General features: G+C 45.6%; 1 protein-coding gene across 2 annotated transcripts; it reads right to left on the reverse strand.

Moving 5' to 3' along the window:
• Positions 1-305: 305 nt before the first annotated feature.
• SLC39A13 (solute carrier family 39 member 13) lies at positions 306-21,984 on the reverse strand. Of its 2 annotated transcripts, XM_082485562.1 has the most exons (10): positions 21,926-21,984; positions 14,766-15,065; positions 14,286-14,399; positions 12,496-12,617; positions 11,083-11,235; positions 5,641-5,730; positions 5,222-5,272; positions 4,878-5,010; positions 4,644-4,743; positions 306-3,137 (listed from the first exon to the last, which is right to left on the reverse strand). In XM_082485562.1, exons 2-10 carry the CDS (start codon positions 15,031-15,033, stop codon positions 3,062-3,064), a joined length of 1,107 nt encoding a protein of 368 aa, XP_082341688.1. In that variant the 5' UTR covers positions 15,034-15,065; positions 21,926-21,984; the 3' UTR covers positions 306-3,061. The 2 variants fall into 2 exon arrangements, with proteins under 2 accessions (XP_082341688.1, XP_082341687.1); XM_082485561.1 differs by lacking the exon at positions 21,926-21,984 and having other exon boundaries at positions 14,766-15,114.
• Positions 21,985-22,276: the final 292 nt, after the last annotated feature.

The raw sequence follows: 22,276 nt of genomic DNA on the forward strand, positions 1-22,276 counted from the left end.
TGCTTTTGGTGACCCAGACCAGCAGCCAAGAATTATGATCAGACCACACCGCTCCCGACCCACAGTGTCACAGCAGCAGGAACAGGAAACTGGATTAGAACCTTTTCTTTCAATTGTGAAAGTCTGAGGAGTAGAAAGGAGGACAAGACAGAGCCCAGATTTCTCTAGACTAACCCAGAGATACTACTTTGTAATTCAAATGAAATTTGAATTGAATTTGTAAATCAAAGAGAAGTAGTAGCTTCAACACAAAAAAAAAAAACACAAACCCACATGGAAACCATTTATTTCATCTCTATTGTCTCCATGCAGAGCAGACCAATACAGATGAAGGGGGAAAATGCATAAGAGTAGCTGAAAAAATAGAGCTAGAAAATACGATTCTCTCTGCATTTCCAAAAGTGACAAATGTGGTGGAGTGACACTCCATTTCCTCCCAAGGCTCTCCATCCTCAGCCCCAGGGCTGATGTAGTGGAAAACTAAGGAGCCTCTCCCCCTCCCGCAAGTGCAGCGCTACCTCCTACCAGGGTATCTTCCCAAGAACCGCAGACTGTCCAGGCCTGTGGTAGCAGCCAAGAAAAACAACTCAGGAATTCTTTCTTCTGTGTCATCCACTTCACATTCCTGAGCGCTGAGCACAAAATCCGGACTGTGGTTTTCAGTCCTGGCAAGGCTCAGTGCTGATGCAACACCACCACCTCATGGGCACTCACCTGGCAGTGCCTCAACTTAAATGCCAGCCTCATTTTGAGAAAGACATCTTGGGAAATGGCAGGCACATCTTTCTGTGCAAACCTACTTCCTCCAGAGCCCTACACTACAGGGTCCACTTCACTTCAGTCCCTGGGGAAGGGGGAGCAGGGGGTAGGAAAAAACACCTCAAAGCTAGAACTAGAGGGTTAGCATACTCCACCAAGTCCCTGCAGATTAATCCTCCTTCCAGGAAAGCAGGAAGTGGATGCTACCTTCACACTTCATGACAATTGAATGATAGAGGGAGTAGTTGGCAAAGGAAGGCAACTTTGTAAAGAGGAATAAAAAAATTGCACTAAGCCTCCCTTGTTGTTGCAGTGAAACTAGTTACTGATGTAAGCCTTGGGTAAGGAAAGCTGAAAAAAATGTTAGACAGCAGTTCCTGGGCAGAGAGAACTGCAAGCATGAGCTCTCCAGCGCTGTCTGAAAAGTAGGACAAGAGCTGTCATAAAAAAAGAACTGTGTCAACAGTTCAGGAATCTCTTAGGGAAGTAAATGCCTCTGCTGTGGGCAGCATACCTGCCTCGTTGCTCTGACCCAAATCGCCCTCTCAAGGGACAAGCCCCCTTGATAAGGCCCTGTGCAGACTGGAGAGCTGTATTGACTTACAAAAGCTGTTTAAAGACAGAGTTGAGTTGGTGCAATACACGTTGTGGCTACCTGTTTTGTGGCCAATCACACCGCTAGTTCAATTAGACCTGTTTTTAAACAGATTTAAGCAAAGCAAGGATAAGCTCTGCAGAAGGGATGATCTACTAATTGTGCACATCTCTGTGGCAACAAAACATCCCTGTGGAACAATGGCCTGGTCAGCCCCAGGAGGTGGGATGCGGGGAAAAAACTAGAAATGTAATTTATTTTTATTGGTCTCAAATTGCCAAAAATTTTATCCCAAGCGTCACACATCAGAAAACTCCTCTTAAAGCATACTTATTGTCACCCTTTCACATCCCTTTCCTTACTTAGCACACAGCTTTTCTAGATCCATTTTTTTTTTTTTTTTTTTTAAATCTTTTCACCAGCAGCTTCACCCTTCCCATTTCACTCTCTTTCCAGTATTCTTTGCTGCTGTGCCCCTTCCTTTACGGGCTCTCAGTATTATTTCTTATCCATTCATCCCCAACAGACTAACTCCACTGTGAGGTAAGAAGCCCAGAAATAGGCTATAAATCTATATTTTTGGTTATAGCATGCTCTTAAACAGCCTACACTGAACAGAGGAAAAGCTAACCAGGGGTTACTGGCTGCTGACCAGGCTGTAGTGTTCAACTATCGTCCAAACTGCCCAGACCTCTGCCACAACAGTCTAGGGCTACTGTAGTATGCCAGGCACAGCTAACATGCTACACCTCAAGAGAGCTCTAAAACATGGTGTGGGGCAGAGGGTGGGTGAGTCGGGTCTCAAAAGCAGGCTCAGAGCGATGTTCAGCTAATGATTTTGAGGAGAGAGAGCTCAGTTGCAACAGCTACATGGCTTTCCTTCCAGATGTAGATGAGCTGGTATTATGTCAACAGAAGAAACATTTACTGACCATTTTTGCGATAAACAGTTAGGCTGTGCTGGCTATTGGAGTGGTTAGGGCCGAGGCAAGTAATCTCCAAGCTGAACCATTTAATTGTAGTGACCTATCCTAAAGCGCCTCAAGCTTTTGGCTCGATTTCAGCATAAACAAATACAAAACAGACCAAAGAGGTGGACTGCTGAGGCTAATACTACCTTTAGGAACAAGTGATGTCAATGAAAAGCCGGAGATCAAGTTGGAAAGGATCCTTTCCCCTCTATCTCATAGCACCGTAACTTCTCGTGGGTAGGGAGCTCTGGCTAAAGCTATTAGTTTATTGTTGCTTTGCCATTCTTGTTCTGCCTCCAGCCGTTAGAGTGGTAGAAAAAGTCCTTCCTCTTCATCAGCTACAAGAATCACTTCTGCTGTTTTCACACAAGAGCTTGGGAGGTGCAGTTCCATCAGAATGAACCGAATGAAACATCGTACATTTTCTGTGGAGCAGTTGTTCAGTTCATTTCTGCTCACTGTATCTTTTGCTCCATAAAAAATACAACCAACAACAACAACAACAAAAAAAAAAACCCAACCAGAAGCCCTGATGTGTGGATTTTAGCAGAACAGGGATAGGAGAGCCAGGGAACGAAGTCCTGCACACCCAGACCTCTTTCTCACCTGCTTCTCATACTAGCAGCCAGATCTGCACACACACACATAGGAAGTAACATTAGTGTTCCTTATTGCTTTGTAACAGCTCAGAGTCACTGTGGTGGCTCTGGGAGGCATCATGAGGTCTGCGCAGAGGTCACTCAGTTGTGAGTGAGAGTAGCACCATGACTGTAATGCCTGTACACAGGAGCAGAATTTGCTGCAGGGAGTTCCTGGGAAAGAAACAGCAAAATTAGGAGGAGCCATAGAACAATCTCAATAGGCAGCAGTGCAACAATCTCAATAGGCAGCAGTGCAGAGGCTTATGAACGGTTTGTTCTTTGCTCTTCCAAATCTACCACAAGGAAAACACAACAGCTGTCTAAAGCCACTAACACAGCTGAGAAGTATCCTTCCCAACACCCCAAGCAAAGAAGTTGTCTATAAACTGACATGTGTTTGCTCCGCTCAGCTGCAAGGCCCGACTTCAGGTTTCAAAATCGATTTAAGCTGATTCAGTCATGCAGCTACCCAGGTATATATTCCTGTCTTTTCTCTCACAAGAGAGCCAGCACTTGTGCAGCATGTTCACAGATACTTTAAGGACCTCATCCAGCTAACAACTACAGTTACGAAAATTAAAAATAAAAAGCTAATGAATTTTGCCATCCTTTTAGCACCATCTCAGGTTTATGCTGGATTGACGTGACTGTGTACCTACCATCTCTGCATACTCTGCCAACAGCTCTGCCAGCACAAGAGATTACGAACCCAAAAGCAAGCTCCCAACCAGTCATTAACATTTCTCCAACAGAGGTTCCTGCCTCCTCAGATACAACTGTGGAGCTGTTTTTTGAGCACTTCGTTAACTGTTTCAGTCAAAATGAACTAGGTGAGCCAAGGCTTCTTGGCTACTGAACTACTGAAGTTACCTGTCTCATTACAACTGAAACAGGAAGGAACATCCAGGGACAGCTCTACCAGCAGATCTGAGAGGGCCTTTACTGTGGTACAGCTGGACTTGGACCTGCTACAGCCTTAATTGGGCTGCAAAAAACTAGAATAATACAAATGAGGGGAGGCCAAATATACCAGAATATATACCAGTGTAGAAGAGACATGACTGAGGTGGGATACAATAACAGACTATGAAATGCTGAACATTAAAGAGAAATCTATTATTTTCTGCTCACACAGCAGCATCTAATAAAAATTGATAAGCACGAGGCTAAAAAACAAATAATAAGTATTGTTTAACACAGTGCAGTCAAACTATGCAAACTTGCTGCAGAAGGGAGATCGCAGAAGCCCAAAATGATGGATAGGGTCAAAAAGGGATGAGAGAAGCACATGACGGATAGGTTCACGTGTGGCTATCAGACACACACACCTCTATGGGGCCCTGATTCAGACAACCCCTAAACCACTACACGCCAGAAGCTGACAAGACTGAAGAATTAGTCAGACATGTTTTTGAGCAACCTGCTCTAACTGATGATGCTACATATTGCACTAACACAGTCTTTGGGGCTGACCCACTTGAAGGTTCTCATGTTTTATAGGGTCTTTGTAGTCCCATAAATGCAGTAGCTTGCACAGTAGTTTGTCTAGATTCCAGCCTTACCCATGGGATTTGGAAAGCTGGCATTCATGTGCTCCCAGAACAGTCATGGGGAAGGGTTATATCCCTGCTCCCTGGCAGCAGAAATTGCTGCAGCAGAGCAGGAGGGAGCACTTACCAGGGATTCTTTTCCTCCAGGAGATCAGGCACAACATTTACCAAGGCAATATACAGAAATCCTCCAGAAGTGAAAGGGAGGATCCAGGCTACCGTTTCCCCTGCACAAATACAGAAAGCTTTTGTTCTTACTGAGACAAAGCCATGGGAGAAAACAGAGAAGGGAAAGAAGATACACACATGGGGATGATAGGCCCCACCCTCCTATGCCTACAGAGGTCCCAGGGAGTCTTACCTGCGCCTTTTGGTGATTGAGCACATATTGCAAAGCAGGCTCCTAGAATTCCCCCCAGAGCTGTGGAAAGCTGCATCTTGGCTGCACTCCAGCGGTCAAAGCCAGCCCGGAGTAGGATTGCAAAGTCTCCAACCTAAGAAAACCAAGAGCTGACAGTTAATGAATATGAACATTCTCAGTCACAAAGTCACCCATAACAAGACCAGTGCTTCAAGACTGTCTCTAGTTTTCCATGTTGCCAGTCTCCCAGAGGGAGCAGCTTTCAAAAGGGCAAGAAAACATTACCCAGACCCAGCCCTCCTCTTAATAATCTCTTGATGGCAGGGATACAAAGCCCCTCTCACCTCATGTGGGATTTCGTGCAGGAGAATGGCCATTGTGGTTAGGAACCCAACCTGCAGCAGAGGAGAGAAGGTGATTAGGAAACAGTTCCCCAGCTCTGAGATGAGACTTTCATCAGCATGTCAAGGTCCCTTTCTCCCAGTTAAGACCTGTTAATCAGAGTTTAGAGCTATTCAACAAAAGTGTATATGAGCTAACCCTTCCCCTAATGCCAGTACAAATGACTAACATGTCCCAAGTTTGCAGAAGCTCCGTATCAGGGGGTTGGGATGGAGAATACAGTAAAATGCAACCGTATTTTCTCAGAAAATTCCAGAAAATAGGAGGGAACTCCTCACATCTTTGGGTTTTTTTGCATGTTGCATCACACTTCAAAACAGGCCTCTCCAGTTCAGTACACAGCTGGTGACGGAAACCTTACCTTTCTGCTGACCAGGAAGCTGGCTGCTACTGCCAGGCCATGTGTAAAGTTATCAATGGTGTTGGCCAGCAGATTGAGGTATCCGCTAATCTGCAAAGAAAAGGAAGAGCCCCTGATAAAGGAAGAGACATAACAAGGCAAAAGAAAGCACATGGCTTAGACACAGGTTATACAGAGTCACAGTCAGCACTTCTTCAGAACTTCTGGTGAAGATCTGAAACTCTGTCAGTGCTCAAGTACAAATTAAATGTTATGTTCAGTTTTACAGTAAACTATGTTTTAGGGTAGGCAAGTACTGTCTGAGATTAGGGTAATCATCTTATGCAAATGACAAAGAGCTCTAGAAACAGAAAAAGAAAAAAGAAGAAAGCCAAAATGCAAGAATATATCTGATTCTAAATCAAACCAATTTTAGGTAATGCTGACTAACTTACACAGGTGACTGGCTTCAAATATGACCTGACCTTGTTTTCTAGTCATGTACTTTAGTATCTAACTGTTAAATATCTCCTCTTCAAAAGCTGGCAAGAACAATGCAACAGAACAAATGCTGCTGAAATTGCTTTTTAAAGCTAAACAAATCTTCAAGTATTGTACTAAAAAAGCTTGTGCTTGTGGGTTTGCTTTCCCTTACTGAGGAACAAAAAGAGAAGATAGTGATGACAGTCACCAAAAAGCCACCTACTAGAAGGCTGGATAGCATGGATATGCATTTGCATATAAACACATTTCTTAGAATTATAAGCATAAAGCAGCTTCCTTCCTTACAAGTCCATCTCCGCATTAGACCATCATGATAACTATGGTCATCTCCAGACAAATTCTGAGTATTTGATCTGAAGTGATTTATGAGGGTACCACTCCAGATCTTTTGCTCACAGGTTTTTTCCATCAGATGTAACAAAAACTACTGCGTGTGGGTCCTGAGAGACAGCATTTTGCTATATGGCACTGCAGTTTGAATAATTGTAAAACCAGGTGTTAGTCAATACATCAGGCTGTCTCTGGACTGCAAGAACTATGCTGGCATACACTAACTCCAGGCATACACTAACTATACACTCATAGGGCAGCACCCAATGAGTGGAGAGGAGAGACCATCTAGAAACTGTGAGGCATTACCCTCTTTCTTCACCATAGCATCAGATGCCAAAGTTCAGCTGGAAAAACACAAGTGCTGATGGGTTTCATGAGCCCTTTTTGGTCTTCTGCTCTTCCCTGTTTCTATCAAACTCTGCCTGGAGCATCTGTTCTTCCTGCCATCTGAACGCCACAGCTCTGGTGGGGCTTTCTGTCAAGTTTCTCTTGCCAAAGCATCACCCTTCTGCAGGACACTTCTACTGCACAATCCCAGGACATATTTATAGGCTTTAAAATTTTAAAAGTGCACTGATGAATAAATACGAAAATAAGGAATTAAGCAAAATCTAACTACAGATCATGTTTAAGTAATAATCTAAGTAACATCTCCACAATGGATGCAGAAAAAGTTGTCTACATGTTTTTGTAAGAAGGGGAACACAAAGAGATACATGCAGGCAAACCCATGAACACAGCGGTTTTACTTCTCATTCCCCATTTTCAGTCAAACATGACTGTCTCAAATTTGTCCTTTTCATATTGGGATTTTATGTGATTGCATTTTCCCCCCAGGCTAGTAATAATTATTCACATAAGTTTTACACAAAAATGCTTTCCCATACCACTGTATAGGGAAAAAATAGGCTTCATGATTAAAACATTATGACTTTTTCTTGTCAGTGGCTTGGGCAAAAGCTGTCACTGAAAGAAGCAAAGTCTTGGAGTGCTCAGAAATAAATTGGGTTGATTTGACAGTTATGAGCCTCTGACATTTACATTCTGCGAATTCCTAATAGGATATTCTCGTTGCTCATAAAGCGAACAGCCAGATGAAGTGTTTATATTCATGCTTCAGAATTAATGTCACTGTGCAATAAAACATACTTCTACAAATCAGCAAGGACCCCATGTGCCACAGGGAAAAAGAAAGAATAAGCAAGGCAGAAGTACTCTACAATGTTTTTACTTGTTGAGGGAATAAAGGCTGCAATGGAGGACAGAACTGATCTATGTTCACGTGCAAAGGAAGGCTCCCACCTGCAATTTTCAAGCTAGGACAAATTATGATAGCAGTAGCTGAAGAGCAGAAGTTCTAATATATATGGGCAAAACCCAAGTGATTACAGCTTACTAATCGTTAAGCCCTGAAGGGTGACTGACTTTGTTTGTTTAAATAGTATCTTTCCTTTTTTTTTTTCTGGGAGAAAAAAAAAAGGGGAGGGGAGGTGTTACTGAGTGAATAATAGAACAAAGAAGTCTGGCTCACTGTGGCTTTCTCTCTTTTCTTTGCTCACTTCCAGCCAACGTTGGTTTCCCTGCATGTCCCTTCCCCACCCTGAACTGCATGACAGCCACTTCCCCACCAGGTAGGGGCAGTGAGACTTACCTGCTGATCTGCCAACTAGGAGGCACTACCAAGCAGCATGCAGCACTTAAGTTCTGCCAGAGTTTTTCAATAGGGCATTAGTTTGCATTCCTCCTCTACCACCATGCTAATTTTTATGGAACTTGCAGAAATTTATTACCCTCAAGACTTCTGTCCTCTCTTGAACTCAGGTAAAATTAATTATGGGTTCAAAAGCTATTGAAAATGAAGGGCAGAACAGATGGACAGACAGATGGAATGACTGCTTATGTTGTTGCCTAAGGAAACGGGCTAACAACACAGGAATATCTTGGTAGTTTTGGTAATTTCTCCCCTATCAGAAAGGCTATTCAAATATTCAGATTATCTGCTCAGAAGGTAGAAAGGTAAAACTATACACAAGTTAACTCATTAGTTTCTAGTTCATGCATATTGACAACAGTCTATAAGACTGAGCAGACCTGTTAGGATTTTAAAGCTAGAGGGGTCCTCCATTGTTGTCTAGACCTTCTACATAACACAACTGAAACAATCTCAATCAATTTCTGCACAAAGCCCATTGTTTCTTAAGCTACAGTGTACTTTCTACAAAGTAGCTTATATCACAGGTTAAAGCCCACTAGCAACAAAGAATCTACTATGTCTCTAAGGTAAATTGGTCTACTGGCAAGTTACCCTCAGTTACAGAGTTGTCTCATTTCTAGTCTGCCGCCTTTTGGTATAGCTTTATTCAAATTTAGTCATGCCTCTACATGGGTATTTGTATACTTTGTCACCCCTGATCTGTCATGTCTACAGAGCTAAAGAGTAAATAAACCCACTTCTTATCATGTACAGCAAACCTAAAATAATTATTTCAGCACTTTCCTGACCCCTTTACAAATTATCAGTAGTGTTTGGATATTGTGAATAATACTACTGGAAAAAGTCAAGATAGCTGTTTCATTACTGCTATACAGAAAGAGGAACACCTGCCTCTTCTCTTACATACTATTTCCTACTCACCCATCTTCCTGGCTGTAGCGTGATAATGGAAGAATATGTTCAAACAATTTCCTGCTGTGACTCTCATACCTTTTTCCAAGGCACTGACTTACTGGAAACTGTCCCTATCCTGTAAATGTGGTCTGCGTTCTTTCTTAAATAATTGCATGTATCAAAACATGTTAAAATTCAGCTCTTTCAATGAAGTTACTCAGTTTAGCCAATATCACTGACCTTGTGCAGTCACAATGTGCCACTTACGTAATATAGTAGTAGCGGCAAATGTGAAGATACACTGTTTTTATAAATAATCACTTAGAAAAAACTTAAACCACCAGTGAACAGATTTGAGGGGGGGTGCATTAATCCAGTCCCTGCTTATAACATAGAATAAGTGATTTATAATACAGCTAATACTAGCAAACTTGATTTCACGCAGTACTAGTTTTATTAAAACGTGAGAGAAATTTATGTTTCATATAAATTTTCCAGTGTTGTAACCTTTATCAAACAATCTTGTGACTGAATAAAAGGCTGGTAAAAGTGTCTGGTTGACAAGAATTTATCTCCATAAGATCATATGAATTAGCATTAATTACATTATCTTTTTTTACAGTAGGACCAGGCCCTGAGCAATTGTGTCCCCCATCAGTGTTTCATTTCTACATGAAATCAGTGGCAGACTGACCATCCTCTGAGTCCATAGTTCCTTATATAAATGTTTCTAAAATAATGGCACAATGTTTCATAACCCAGTAATATTGGTTACTTCACCACTATCACCTCTAGAAACACCAACTCAGCACCTTGCAGTTTGTACAGTGTTCTGTACAGACTACATGAACGTGACAGATAACAAAAACACCCAGTGACCTCAGCATTTCTTTCACATTGTGTAGTAAAATCTATAAAGTTACAGCAAAACAGATTTTAAATAGAAAGACTGAAGAGCCTCTGACTGACCACATATCCAGGTTTAGGCTAGTTCATGCAACCACACTTTCTGTTCATAGTTACTTTCCTACAATCTTGCACATTTTTGTGTGCTTTCAAACTCAAATTATAGGTCCTCCCTTGTGAAAGCAGTTGTTTACTCTCTTGCTTGTAATGTTCACCGTGACAGGGGTTTCCACAGTGCAAAGATAGTAACATAAAGCTGGAAGCAAAGCCAATCTAAAGGTTAGCCACTGCCCAATGGTATAGTACTCCTTTTCCCTCCTCTACCTTCCAATCCTATGAGCATGCTGATGTCCCTTATCCCAGCACTACAGGCTGCCTGTCTACATGCCAAGCTGATTCAAGAAGTTCAGTTGGGAGAGAAATAAACCTGGGCAAGGCGGCGGGTGCTGTGGGTATGTGTGGGTGGGGAGAAAAAGCTAATTTTTTGCCTGTTTAGCTCCCTGAATAGGCTCATTGTGGGGTCAGATGAGGTCCAGTGCAAAAGAACTGATGGGAAGAACAGGTTTGGAGGCAGAAGTGGACAAGAAGCCCTTATTGGCAGCAGACAAACTGCTAATCTGAGAAACTGAACTTGTGTTACAGTGGGTAGCTTCAACTGTCAAAACACTTCTAAAAGGTGCCTTAAAAGGAAACAGGCAGCTCACAATTGGTACAGTGCAGGCACTAGAGAACAGAGAAATCATGGCACAAAAATTTAAGCAAATAAAGATATTACAACTAGATGATACAGAGTTGATACAGAGTAACAAAATGTAAAACTACTGTACTTTGGTCTCAGGATTCAGCCAAAACACACATCATCAGACATGCCTTCACAATAGTGACTTTGCCTCTTTTGCATAAGCTGCAGAGCAGATTTTCTCCAACTCCGCTATTTCCTCCCTGCTGTGACTTGGACAGACACTCTGACAGAGCAAAATCAAGCACAACTCAAACACTGAGTTCCTCACTCAGACACAAATCTTTCCACAGACAACTCATCCTCCCGACTGAGTTTTAAAATATGTGCCCCGAAAACCTAAGATGTGAAGGTCAGTTTATGGGTCTCTTACCTTGATTCTGTTGTCTTTTGGACAAGACTGGAGAGAGGAGCCATTACACTGAGTTGAACCCTTTCCTGCTCTTTGGGATTGGCCTGCCACCTTTGGCAGGGGGTAGACACTTCCATTGGGAATCTTTCCAGCTGGTGCTTTGGAATTACAGCCCTAAATTAGGGAAAACAACTTGTCACCGCCTTTTTGTCACTGATTAATTGAATGAGCATGAATCAGGGTCAGAAATCAAATCTTCACCCTTAATCCTTTTGTCCTTACAATGCAAATCAGCAGCTTTGGTACCCCAGTTAATTAATGACAACTGCCAGAAACGAGACAGATTTCAGAGAACATTGTGACACCTGCACTGAGACAACAAGAACAAAGACTTCCCCAATCACCAAGGGAAGGAAAGTAGAGAGAGGAGGAACTGGAGTCATGCCCCCTTGGCATGAGCCAAGTTCTACTGGAAGGAGGAGGGACTGCATCTGCCACTCCTCCTGGCAGCTGCTGCCCAGAGAAATACAACTCCATCTGGGCAGGGGACAGGAGAAAAAAAAGAGTCTGCGCTCTCTCCAGTGCATCAGTATAACTAAGTATAGAAAATTATTGCAAACAACAAAATGTTCATCTCAGACTTCAGTCTCTCTGTGTACAAGGATACTAAGTTCCTTTCAGAATTAAAAGTCTCATGTTGAGTCAAAGTAACACCTAATTGCTCTCATGCAGTGCCTGACCTGCAGTTTCACCTCTCAAAAGTCATGGCACAGCAAGGACTGAACAGTCTGTAGGATCTTCTGCTAAAAGTTGTGCAGATATCTGAGAACTAGCTGCTCTCCTTTATCTTGGAATCACCTTCTGGTACCTCTGTCTATGTTGCCCCTTTGCAGCTGGGTGATTCTCCTCTGAACCCTTACTAAGTATTACCTGGCCAACCATAAAATCCCTTCTACCACACAAAGCTACCTGAACAAATGCCTGGTCCAGGCCATACCCAAGAAGAGAGGGCAGTGACGAACACCTTCCAGAGGTGAGGACCCAAAAGGGGAGTGAGTCACGATGGCTCAGTGGAACATGCATCATTAGCAAGCTGCCATCCCTCAAAGCTAACTTGAGCAAAAGCCTCGTCTGCAGAGTGCTCCAGCTCCCAACCCCCATAAAAGGGGAGCTCTCCTACACATACCACATCAAGAATAAAACCAGCCCAGAGGTGAGAAATCTCAGCTAAAACCACAAAACCAAAGCCTGGAGATGAAACAGAGTCTTCTAGAGCCCAGTGTCAAAGAAGTGGCAAAAAGCTCCCAAAAGGCATTGACAAGCTACTTAGGCTCAGCAAATGATCCTGGAGCTGTATCAGATAGGGCAAGATGAGGTGTTTAGTACAGTGCTCCATACATAACAGCACTCCCTCCCCTCTGGCTGCTAACTTACCACACCAGGGCACTCCTTCTCTTCTTTCTCTAGGAAGATCTTCTCTAGAACAAGGAAGGTCAGGAAACCAATGATCACCCAGAGACCAAGAAGCTTCTGTTGCTGAAAGCTCTGCCCTTCTCCTGAGGGACAAGAGAGAAATCTTCATGTCACTATCAAGTACACAGTGTTTCCCACATGCGAACCCACCCCACCTCAGACAGTTTAACTAGCAGTTCCAAGACAAAAACCAAGAAACAATGGAAACACCTCCTGCAGGAATAAGGAGCAAACACACTGCACAGCAAATTAGTTCAACTTGCTCATTCTTGATCTAACAGATATCCTCATCTCGGGACACTCAGAGTGAGAGCCCCCACCCCTTTTGCTTCAATAGTGTGTTCCAGAATATTTTCTGACAACACTGGGAATTTCCCTGAGCTCCAGAGGCAAGTGAAGATTACAGCAACAAAAATCCTGCAGCTGTATCTACTGAGCAGCAAGCCCTGACATGAAATCTGCTATTAGCGGAGCTACAGACTCACCTTCCCCTTTCTGCCACACCTGGGCAAGTTATTAAGCCCAAAGCTATAAACTTTCTTTTCACTTAAAGCCAAGCTTGTCAGATAATCCATAATTATCCATTCAGCCTGGCTGCAGAAATGGAGATTGCATTGCAGTGGAAGAACAGAACAACTCTCTAATAGGGCTTACATGGGTCAAGGAAACCTTTATGCTTCAGGACAGCCTGGCAGAAGCAAACAAGCTAGAGCAGGAAGACAGAATCATTTGGGAACCACTGTAGAAAGGAGAAAAAAAGGACAGCAGGTTCTGCTGGCAGTGCCAGAGCCATGAGCAAGAAGAGGACCAAAGCCTCACTAGATTTGAAATCCCAGGACATAGGTGCAAGGAAGTCTGGGAAACCCAGGGCATCCTTTTCCCTCTCTTGCATTTTCAGCGGGGAAATTATTTTTTTGGTTTCTCAACAGGTGGGATGCAGCAGCACTTGCCTTCTATGCTATCAGTTTGCTGAAGCAGAGATACAATCACTAAAGGTTTCGACAACCCTGGCTATCTGAGGGGTGAAGGAGATATACTGATACCACAAGCTCTATCCCAACCCAAACAGTGTTTAGTTTGCTGGTGAACGCAGATTTCTGTCACCTGCATTTCCTTTGTCTCTCCCTGCCCCCTCCCACCTCTTAGTCATGGCTTTACGGACAATGAGGGCAACACATTTGGGCTCCCATAGATCAAAGTACTCAGCAGAGGGGCCCTAGTTAGTCCCAAGAAAGAGGCTCTAGGAGTAACTCTGTTATAGGGACAGATTTATAGCAGGATGCATCTGATGGGGCAGAATCCCTACCCAAGATGGTGTACATGTTCATGTAGCAGACCACACACACATTCATAACTTCCCATCAGGTTAAAGAAGCACTCCCTTTACTTACAGAAAGGACAAAAGAAAGTCAATGGAGATTTACGGGAGTCCAAGGCAAGATAGGAAAAGCTGATAGATAAGAAATCCATTGCAAGTTACTAAACATAAAGAAACCATGGCAAACTCAGGAAGCCTCCAACCTCAAAATCTTTGGAGGACTGCAGAGTACAAATATGAAGTACTACATGTGGTTTTATTTTCTTATATCATTGCCAGGCATTTGCTTTTACACATTATTTGAAAGAGAATACAGTCTAGACCACTTTTTGGGCTGACCCAGCCTGGTCTTGAGTTTTTGAGACAGAACGGACTCAAAAAATGCAGCAGTAGGCATAGCACGGACTGCTTCCAGGCACGTAGGACTTTCTACCTGTTGTTGCACTACATGTGTAGGCCCAGGCTTCGGGAAGCAGGTGCAGAAACACATTCCCCAGTAGTCCACCAATTGCAAAACTCAACAACTGCTTCAAACGGTGTGATCCAGCTAAAAAAAAAAAGAAACAGAAACCAATCACAACTGAGCCAGGAGCCAAAACATCCCCAGCTGAGATTTTGCACAAAGACTTAAATTGGAAGCATCTGCAAAGCAAGCTTTCAAAGGAGAGAGCACAAATCTAATAGCTGGAGTGCAAGAAAAAGCCCTTGCACCTACTCAGCTTTGTACAACCTCCATCCAGGGCTTGCATTTGTCCAAGGACTCCCTATTAAATTGGCAGGTATGGACTAAAGCACCAGAAATCATCTGTTTCAGAGGACAATATTTCTGTGACAAGGTCCTGTTCCTCACTGTGCCGTTCAGTCACAACCCAGGCCCTTTGGCTTCAAAGTCTAATGCAGGTAGCAGGCTTACCTTCTGACCGCAGAGCAGCTCCCGTCTCAAACGGGATCACCAGCAAGGGGAAGACCCCACTCAGCCCCACCATGAATGAACCGATGAGGGAACAGATCCAGGCATCCAGCCGCTCGCTGCTGAAAAGGTTTCCCCAGGATTCTGCCTCTTTCTCACACAGAGGACCAGAACTAGCAGCAACATGACTCCTCGGGAGCTGCTGAGCTTCGCAGGCCACCATTAGGAACAAGGAGAGCGTCCCATCAAGCAGAAGCTTTTGTTTTGTCATCGCTAAGTGGTCTCAGCCAGGCTGGCCAATCTCTGAAAAAAAACAGGGGAGAGCAGTTCTGAGAGTGTGCCCAAGAGTCCCTCCCAGCATCCTGGAGGAAAGGCCTCTGTCACACCATCCCCTCCCTCAGCATCTTAGCACAGGTATGTATCCCCATAAGGAATATCTGAAACTCTTCCTGATTTCAACACAGAACTAAAGGACAGAGAGGCTGTTTATCATCGAGTGTATGAAACTGCACAGGAGACATCTTGTGAAAGTGTCTGGCTTTCAGCATCTCCCCTCAGGTGGGCTGAACAAGGACTCCAAGCACCCTTGTCCTTGCCCTTCAGTATCCTGAGGCTTCAGAGAAAGGAACTGCCCAGAGATGCTACCCACATGCATCTTCTCTTTGCCATGGAACACATCCATGTAATAAATAAGGATGCAAGACAGGCATTTTCTCCTTTCTATAGTGGCTCCCAAATGACTCTGTCTTCCTGCTCTAGCTTGTTTGCTTCTGCCAGAGGTCCATAAAATCATGAGTGGTGTAAAGATGGTGAACAGGGGTAGATTATTCACTGTCTCTTGAGACATAAGTGCGAACAGCCACCACATGAAGCCAGTGAGGGTCAGCTTCAAAACAACACAAACAAATGTGACTCTTCATCAGCAGGCAACTTGTGTGATAGTACTTCTCCAAAAATGATGGAAAATTTTACATGGATTCAACATAAGACAGGACAAGTACTAGAAAGACAAATCTATTGATTGTTCATGGTTACACAGCTCAGGAAGTCCCCTTATCTGAAAAGAGCTGGAGGCTGGAAGAGTAGTTGGAAAATATCATATATATTTGTCCTACTTTTATTCTTTCCTAGAAGGGTACTGGGTTAGATGGTCTTTTAGTCAAAATCAGCACAGCTGTTACTAAGAACTCTTCAGTCACAAGAAAACTGGAGAGAAGCGGGCATGTTAGAAGAGGACAATAAAGATAATTACACTCTCATTGGCAAACAGGAAAGGAAAGTAAATGATGCAAAGGCTGAAGTACAAATGCTCCTTCAGTTTCCACAAGAGAAAGTGTGACAAGCAAAATTAATTTGGAAACAGGAGAAAAGAGTGGGTTAGAAAAGAACAGCTTAATAAATGTTTACAAAACAGCTGGGAGAAGGAATAATGACATTCACCAAAAAGCATATAAGAAAACAGTCAAAGTCATCTCTGAAGCATTAGTGACCACCTTTGAAAGTTTACAGGAATATGGGAAGGCCACAGAAGGCTGGAGAAGCATCATGCCTCACCTACCTTTATAAAAAGAAAAAAAAAGGTGGGAGAAGACTTAAGAAGTTACAGACCAGTAACTTCAATCCTCTAAAAGATTCTTGATCAAGTTAAATGATCAGTTTGTAGTTACCTACAAGATAAGAAAGTGATAAAGATAGCAAAGCATTAAGTAACAGCCTGACAGAAAGGGCCCTGAAATTACCAAGACAAAATTCAGGGTGTTGGAACCAACCTAAGGGCTCACTGCAGCTGAAAAGCATGGTGTTGCCCTTTGTCCCCCACCCCCTTATGAAGCATCCCCTCCCCATGCTCACACCCGACTCTGTGGGTAAGCAGGGTCAGAACAAACTAGCAGGAAAAACTGCTTTTATAAAAGCTTGGCTCTTTTCCAGTTTCAGTCCCTGGATGAAATCACTGCAGGAGGAAGGCCCAGCTGCAGTGAGCAATCAAAAAGAAAATTAAAGAACAGGGTTCCATGGCTCCGCTGAAGGAGAAGACTGAGCTCCACTGACCACAGACATCAGGAGCAGGGAGGATGCAAGATGGTGCCAATGCATACAGCTAGCTTGGCTAGCTGTGCAGGAGCCACTAAAACTTTTTGTGGCAAGATAGTAGCTGATCAAATGTAAACTCTATTGACCCATACAAAACCCATAACTTTTTTTTTGTCTTTTAACGAGAAAAAAAATCCCTCAACATAGCAAGTTCAAACCAGCTCAGGATTTTGTGGCATCTTATTGCAGTGTTTTGAACTGGCTGCAGGAACCCTAGACCTACCTGTAGCATACTATCAAACCAATCTTGGTAAAGATCAGTACAAAACAGTATACTAAAGGGGGAGGGCGGGGCGGGGGGATCAAATAGACATGACAAAACAGTAACTCTGATGTGCCACAAAAAAAAAAATGCCTACATGCATTACATCGATACAGAAATTAATTCCAAGCCAGCAGGCTTATCTTGCTACAAAGCAGGCAAATGACATCCTGGGACATATTAGTAGCTACATCGTAGGTGTGACACAGAAGCAGTGATTCCATTCCACCCCACGCAGGTGAGACTTTAGCCAGTGGACCACCCCCAGCCTCACATACTCTTCTTTATAAAACAGATGCAAAAATTAGAGATATTGCAGTGAAAAGAAACAAAAATTAGAGCGTAGAAATCATGACCTGAAAAAAAACCTGAAGGACCTGGGTGTGTTTAGTCTTAAAAAGATAACACTGAAGGGAACAGAACAGTCTGCATTCATTAAAAGTCACAAGAAAGGGGGAAAATGCTCAACTCTTCTTTCACACTGTAGCATCAGCTCAAATGGTAAAGAAGATTAAGCCTGGATATGAAGAAACAAATTTATGTAGTGCCAAAGCAGTGATATACTGAAACAGGTTATCCATGATGCAGAATCTGCAGGACTGATTTTTGTTTGGTTTTTTCTTCTGAGAAAAAGAATAAACACCTGATGCAGACGCTATTTCATTGCAAAGACTAGATCCAGTCTTCAAGTCCCTCTAGCCCTACACCTGTAATTGGATATAATCCTTGCTCTACTGGCAAAACTCTACCTAAAGGGGCCAGGTTTTCAGCTGTAAATCACTATTGGCACAACCACTTCAAAACAACAGGGAAGGAGCATGGAGGGGAGGTGGCAGCAAGGGACATTTTAATCTCTTACAGCACTCCATGAACCAATTAAACTCAGGCATGGAAGTGAACAGGCGCTGGGTTGATGCTTGGAGCCCTAGTAACACCTGTGAGGAGAGCCTGATGGGCCAGAGATACTGCACTCTGCCCCGCTCCACCACACAAACATACCTGGGATGCTGCCAGGCCCTCTGGCTCCCCTTGCTGGGATTCAGGCTCCCCCCACAGCTATGGAGACACACACAACTATGGTACAACTATGCCACAGAATCACCCAAATTCCTCCTCAAAATAAAAAAAAAAAACCAAACAACACAACAATCAAACCATAAAAATATAGGAAGCTCTTAAAATGTTAGCTGTCCCCTAAACGAACAGAGTTTCTTCTGTCCCAAGTACCTGTACAGGCTGAAGCCACCAGCCACAGAGGCACCTGCACAGGGAGGTGACCTGACTCTTCCGGCAGACTACACCAGCCACTACACCAGCCACAGCCTTCTCTCTGCTTACTAGCTGCTGCATAACAACCTGCAGTTAGCAAATTTCCTTCTTTAAAAAAGATGGGCACCCCTTCCAACCCCATAAATGGGCCTGACAGACGTCTTCTTCCCTTATGGTAGGATTAGACCTAGAATGTGACTGAGAACAGCTTACTGTGAGGAGCAGAGAAAAAAAAAAAAAAAAATCAGGATTCATACAACCACCACATGCTTATGAAGAGGCAACAAATACACAGCAAAACAACTGCTCTCTGCAGCTCAGCAATGATGGGAAGTGGCACAAACTGGCCTCTTCCGCAACGTTGTCATCACAAAGTTAACATTTTTTGAGAAAACCTGGAAAAGAAATCACTGCAACTGATGCAACAGGTCCATCACTTCCACCTTGTTCTCCACACTCACAGCCCACATCTGCCCTAAGGGACACCTAGAAGGGTCTTTGAGACTAAGTGACCAAAATCACAGAGAGAGGCAGTAGCACACAGGACAAAAGGCATGTCCAGGGCTCTGGAAACAGGCTGCACACCTGGCTTCATGTCCTTACAGCAGCAAAAGAGACCTGGTTCCTCCAAAAAGGGATGGTGGTGGACAATAAATGAGCACAAAAGGGTAGAAAACCGATTCTCCTAACTCACATTTGTGTCAGTCAACTTTCTGCAGCCCACGGGTCTTTCTAGTTACTCACACAAGAGAAAACCAGTACATTTCTTTACACCTGTGCCGCCTGACCGTCATTACCTTGTGGCTCAAGAACATCCCCTATCTCATGCAATAAATTCCTGATGCTTATAAAACATCTATGAGGAACTTGGTGCATCATTCAGGACACACCTGAACTGATCTTTGTGCCCAGCTAATTATTTAGAGCATATTCCCAACATTTGCTTCTTCCTAACATATCATAACCACTTGCTCTAAAAAAAAAATGCACTTTTTACCTCTATACCCCCTTCCCTATCTCGTTAGTACATGCTCCTCATGAGACATTAAGTTTACTTAATGTTTGTAAAGTCTCTAAATTCAAACTGGCTGCTCCTAAGACAAATATTTAAGAGGAAAAAAAGGAGCTGTCAAGATGTAGCCCTAGGAAAAAAAAAATCAAGAGAGAAAATGATACCCTGCAGAGGGTGGAAGAAGTCTCTACCTACCCCTAATTTTAAACAGCAGCATCTGTTTTAGAAACCCAGCTAAAGAAGGTCTTGAGAAATTTCTAGAGAAAGGACCTTCAGGTTCTCAGAGAAGCCTGTGGTCACTACAAAGCAGAGACATAACCAGGCTTATAGAGATGTGTTTTTCTCAAGAATGGTATATGAGCTATTTAAGAACGTGCATGGGAGAGAAATAGCTAGTGCATCATTTACTCATCAGTTTTGACAACTGACAGCATTTTTTACAACATTTCGGATCACAGCTCCCAGCCATGCCATATCACAACCTGGTCACCATTACCACTGGCAGCACTCTCCAGAACACCACCTGTCCTGCACAGGTCTCCGAGATGAGCATTCAGCAGTCAGGTCTGCTTGGCTCCTTCTGCAACAGCCTCAGGACTGGAATAACCATGAGGTCTTCCAAGCTCAGGAAGAAGAAACAAATGAAAATTTGCCATTTACACACCCCTGAGCTTGGTATGCACCCCTTGCATACCAAGCCAGGAGAAGACCTCCTGCCTACCTCCCTGAAGGCTCCCCCCGCCCAGTGCTCACTGAGCACCTCTGTAGCAGGCAGTGCCTGAGAAAGCACGGACAAAACTTAAAATGCCAAGGCAAAAACCTATTGAAAAAGAGCAAATAAAATATTGACCCGACAATGATTCCTGCAGCAACCCGCAGCCTTCCCTCCTAAACACTCTGCCTTTTCAGACCACACAGCTTCATCTCTGTTTCAGCATAATTGCCCATTGCCACACAATAACATTTTAGATGTTGTTTGGGGGAAAAAAATGAAAAAGAAAAAGCTTTTTTACAAGTGTTTTCCCTGGAAGCCGGTTGCTTGGTATTACAGTTGCAAAAGAGTACTGCATGGAATGGAAAAAAGTTATTTTCCAGGGAGGAAGCACAATTTTCAGCCAAAAAATTCTCCACGAGCCACCTCCCTCCATTAGCCCTGTGGAGAGCTTTGAATTCCTCCTGGAAGCCCTGACCTCGGTGGAGGCACAAAAGGTCTGCAGGTCCCCCTGCCCCGAACACTGCCTTCTCTCTCAATCACTGCCCATCTTTAGGGAACACACTACTTTGGTGGGACCCTTCCCCTTTCCCCCATCCCTCTCATAAAAAGCCACTTTGCATAAAGACTCGCATTTCTGCAAATCACGTACATCACAGCATGCGCAGCTAAAAGCTGGAGATGCACAGGATTAAGAACAATGGGGTACCGCAGGTCAGAACAGATTAGAGACCCCGGGCAAACCTAAGAGCTGGCAAGGAAGGCAGTTAAAACACTGATTGAACACAGCCGTAGTTTGGGAGACAGCGACTCCTTCCCCATCCTACCCAGGATAAAAGAGGAAAGTTTGCGGATCAGGCAATGGCGTTCACCTCCTCAGAGCTAGGTGGGATTTCTCACCTCCCAGCCCGAGAAAGAGGCCGGGCAGAGCCCCCCCCTGCCGCCGCCGCCGCGCCCCCCCCGAGCAGACACCGGTGCCGCAGCCCTCGCCAGGCTCCGGCACAGCTCCTATCTGCAGGCGATTAACGCGGCGGCCCCGCTCTTGTTGTTTCTAACATCACGGCGGATGGCGTCTGACGGGACAGACAGCGCGGGTTCTCCATTAGAGGAATGCTGACCTATGCAAAGTGAGACAGAATCGGGGGTGGGGAATTAACCCTGTTCACGCACCTTACGGGACCCGTACATTACTTGCCCCCCCCAGGGTCCATGTGCCGCCGTGGTCGCGCAGACTCCGGCCAGCCCGGGAAGCCGGGCACGCCTCCCCGGGCCGCGCGTCCCGCGGGGGAGACAGGGAGCGGGGCACCCCCCGGCGCCGAGACCTTCCCGCGGCATCGTCTGCCGTAGAACCGACTTCCAAAAACTTTCTCCGCTGCGTCCCGCACGCGCTAAGCTCCCGGCCTCGGGCACGCCCGCAGCGGCAGCTACAGGGCGCCGCTTCCCCGGCAAGCTGCAGCAAAGGCGGGCTGGACCGGGGGGACGCCGGTCCCGGGAGCCCGGGGGGGGGAACCGGGGCCCCGGGAGCGGGCGGCGCGGAGCCCGCGGTCTCGCCGGGCCGGGCGGCCCAGCAAAGCGCTGCCCCCCAAGTCCTTCCCAAACTTGTCCCGGGCCGGACCCCCCCAGTGCTGGACTCGGCTCCGCTGCGGACGGCGCTGCCCGCCGCCACCCCCGCTCGCCCCGTCCCGCTGCCACCGCCCGGGGCTGAGCTGCGCGGCCGTACCCGGCCCCCACCCCCGCCACCGCAACAGCGGAACGGGGGTAGCCCGGCGACTCCCCGCCCGCGGTTGCGCCGCTCTCGGGCCGCGACCCGCCGTTACCGTCCGCCGCCGCCGTGCCCCGGGCCGCCGCTGCCATCCAGCCGCGGCTCGGCGCGGGCCTGCCCCGCCCGGCGGCCCCTCAGCCCCGCCTCCCCCGGCCGGCCACGTCGGTCCCGGCCTCCTCGGCACCAGCGTCGCCGCCCCGGCGGGGACCCGCCGCCGCGCGCGCTTCCGGCCGCCGCCGCGGGGGGGCGGGCGCCGGGCGCGCTTCCTGCCGCCCCCCCGCCGCGCCCGGCCCCCGGCGGCCCCCCGGCACGGGGCGGCCCCGGGGCGGACCGGCGGGGCGGGAGCGGGGCCGGGACCAGGGCGGGAGCGGGGCCGGGACCAGGCCGGGAGCGGGTCGGACTCTGT

The sequence above is a fragment of the Vanellus vanellus genome (genome assembly GCF_965231255.1).
Source record: "Vanellus vanellus genome assembly, chromosome: 6".
NCBI classification, from domain to species: domain Eukaryota; kingdom Metazoa; phylum Chordata; class Aves; order Charadriiformes; family Charadriidae; genus Vanellus; species Vanellus vanellus.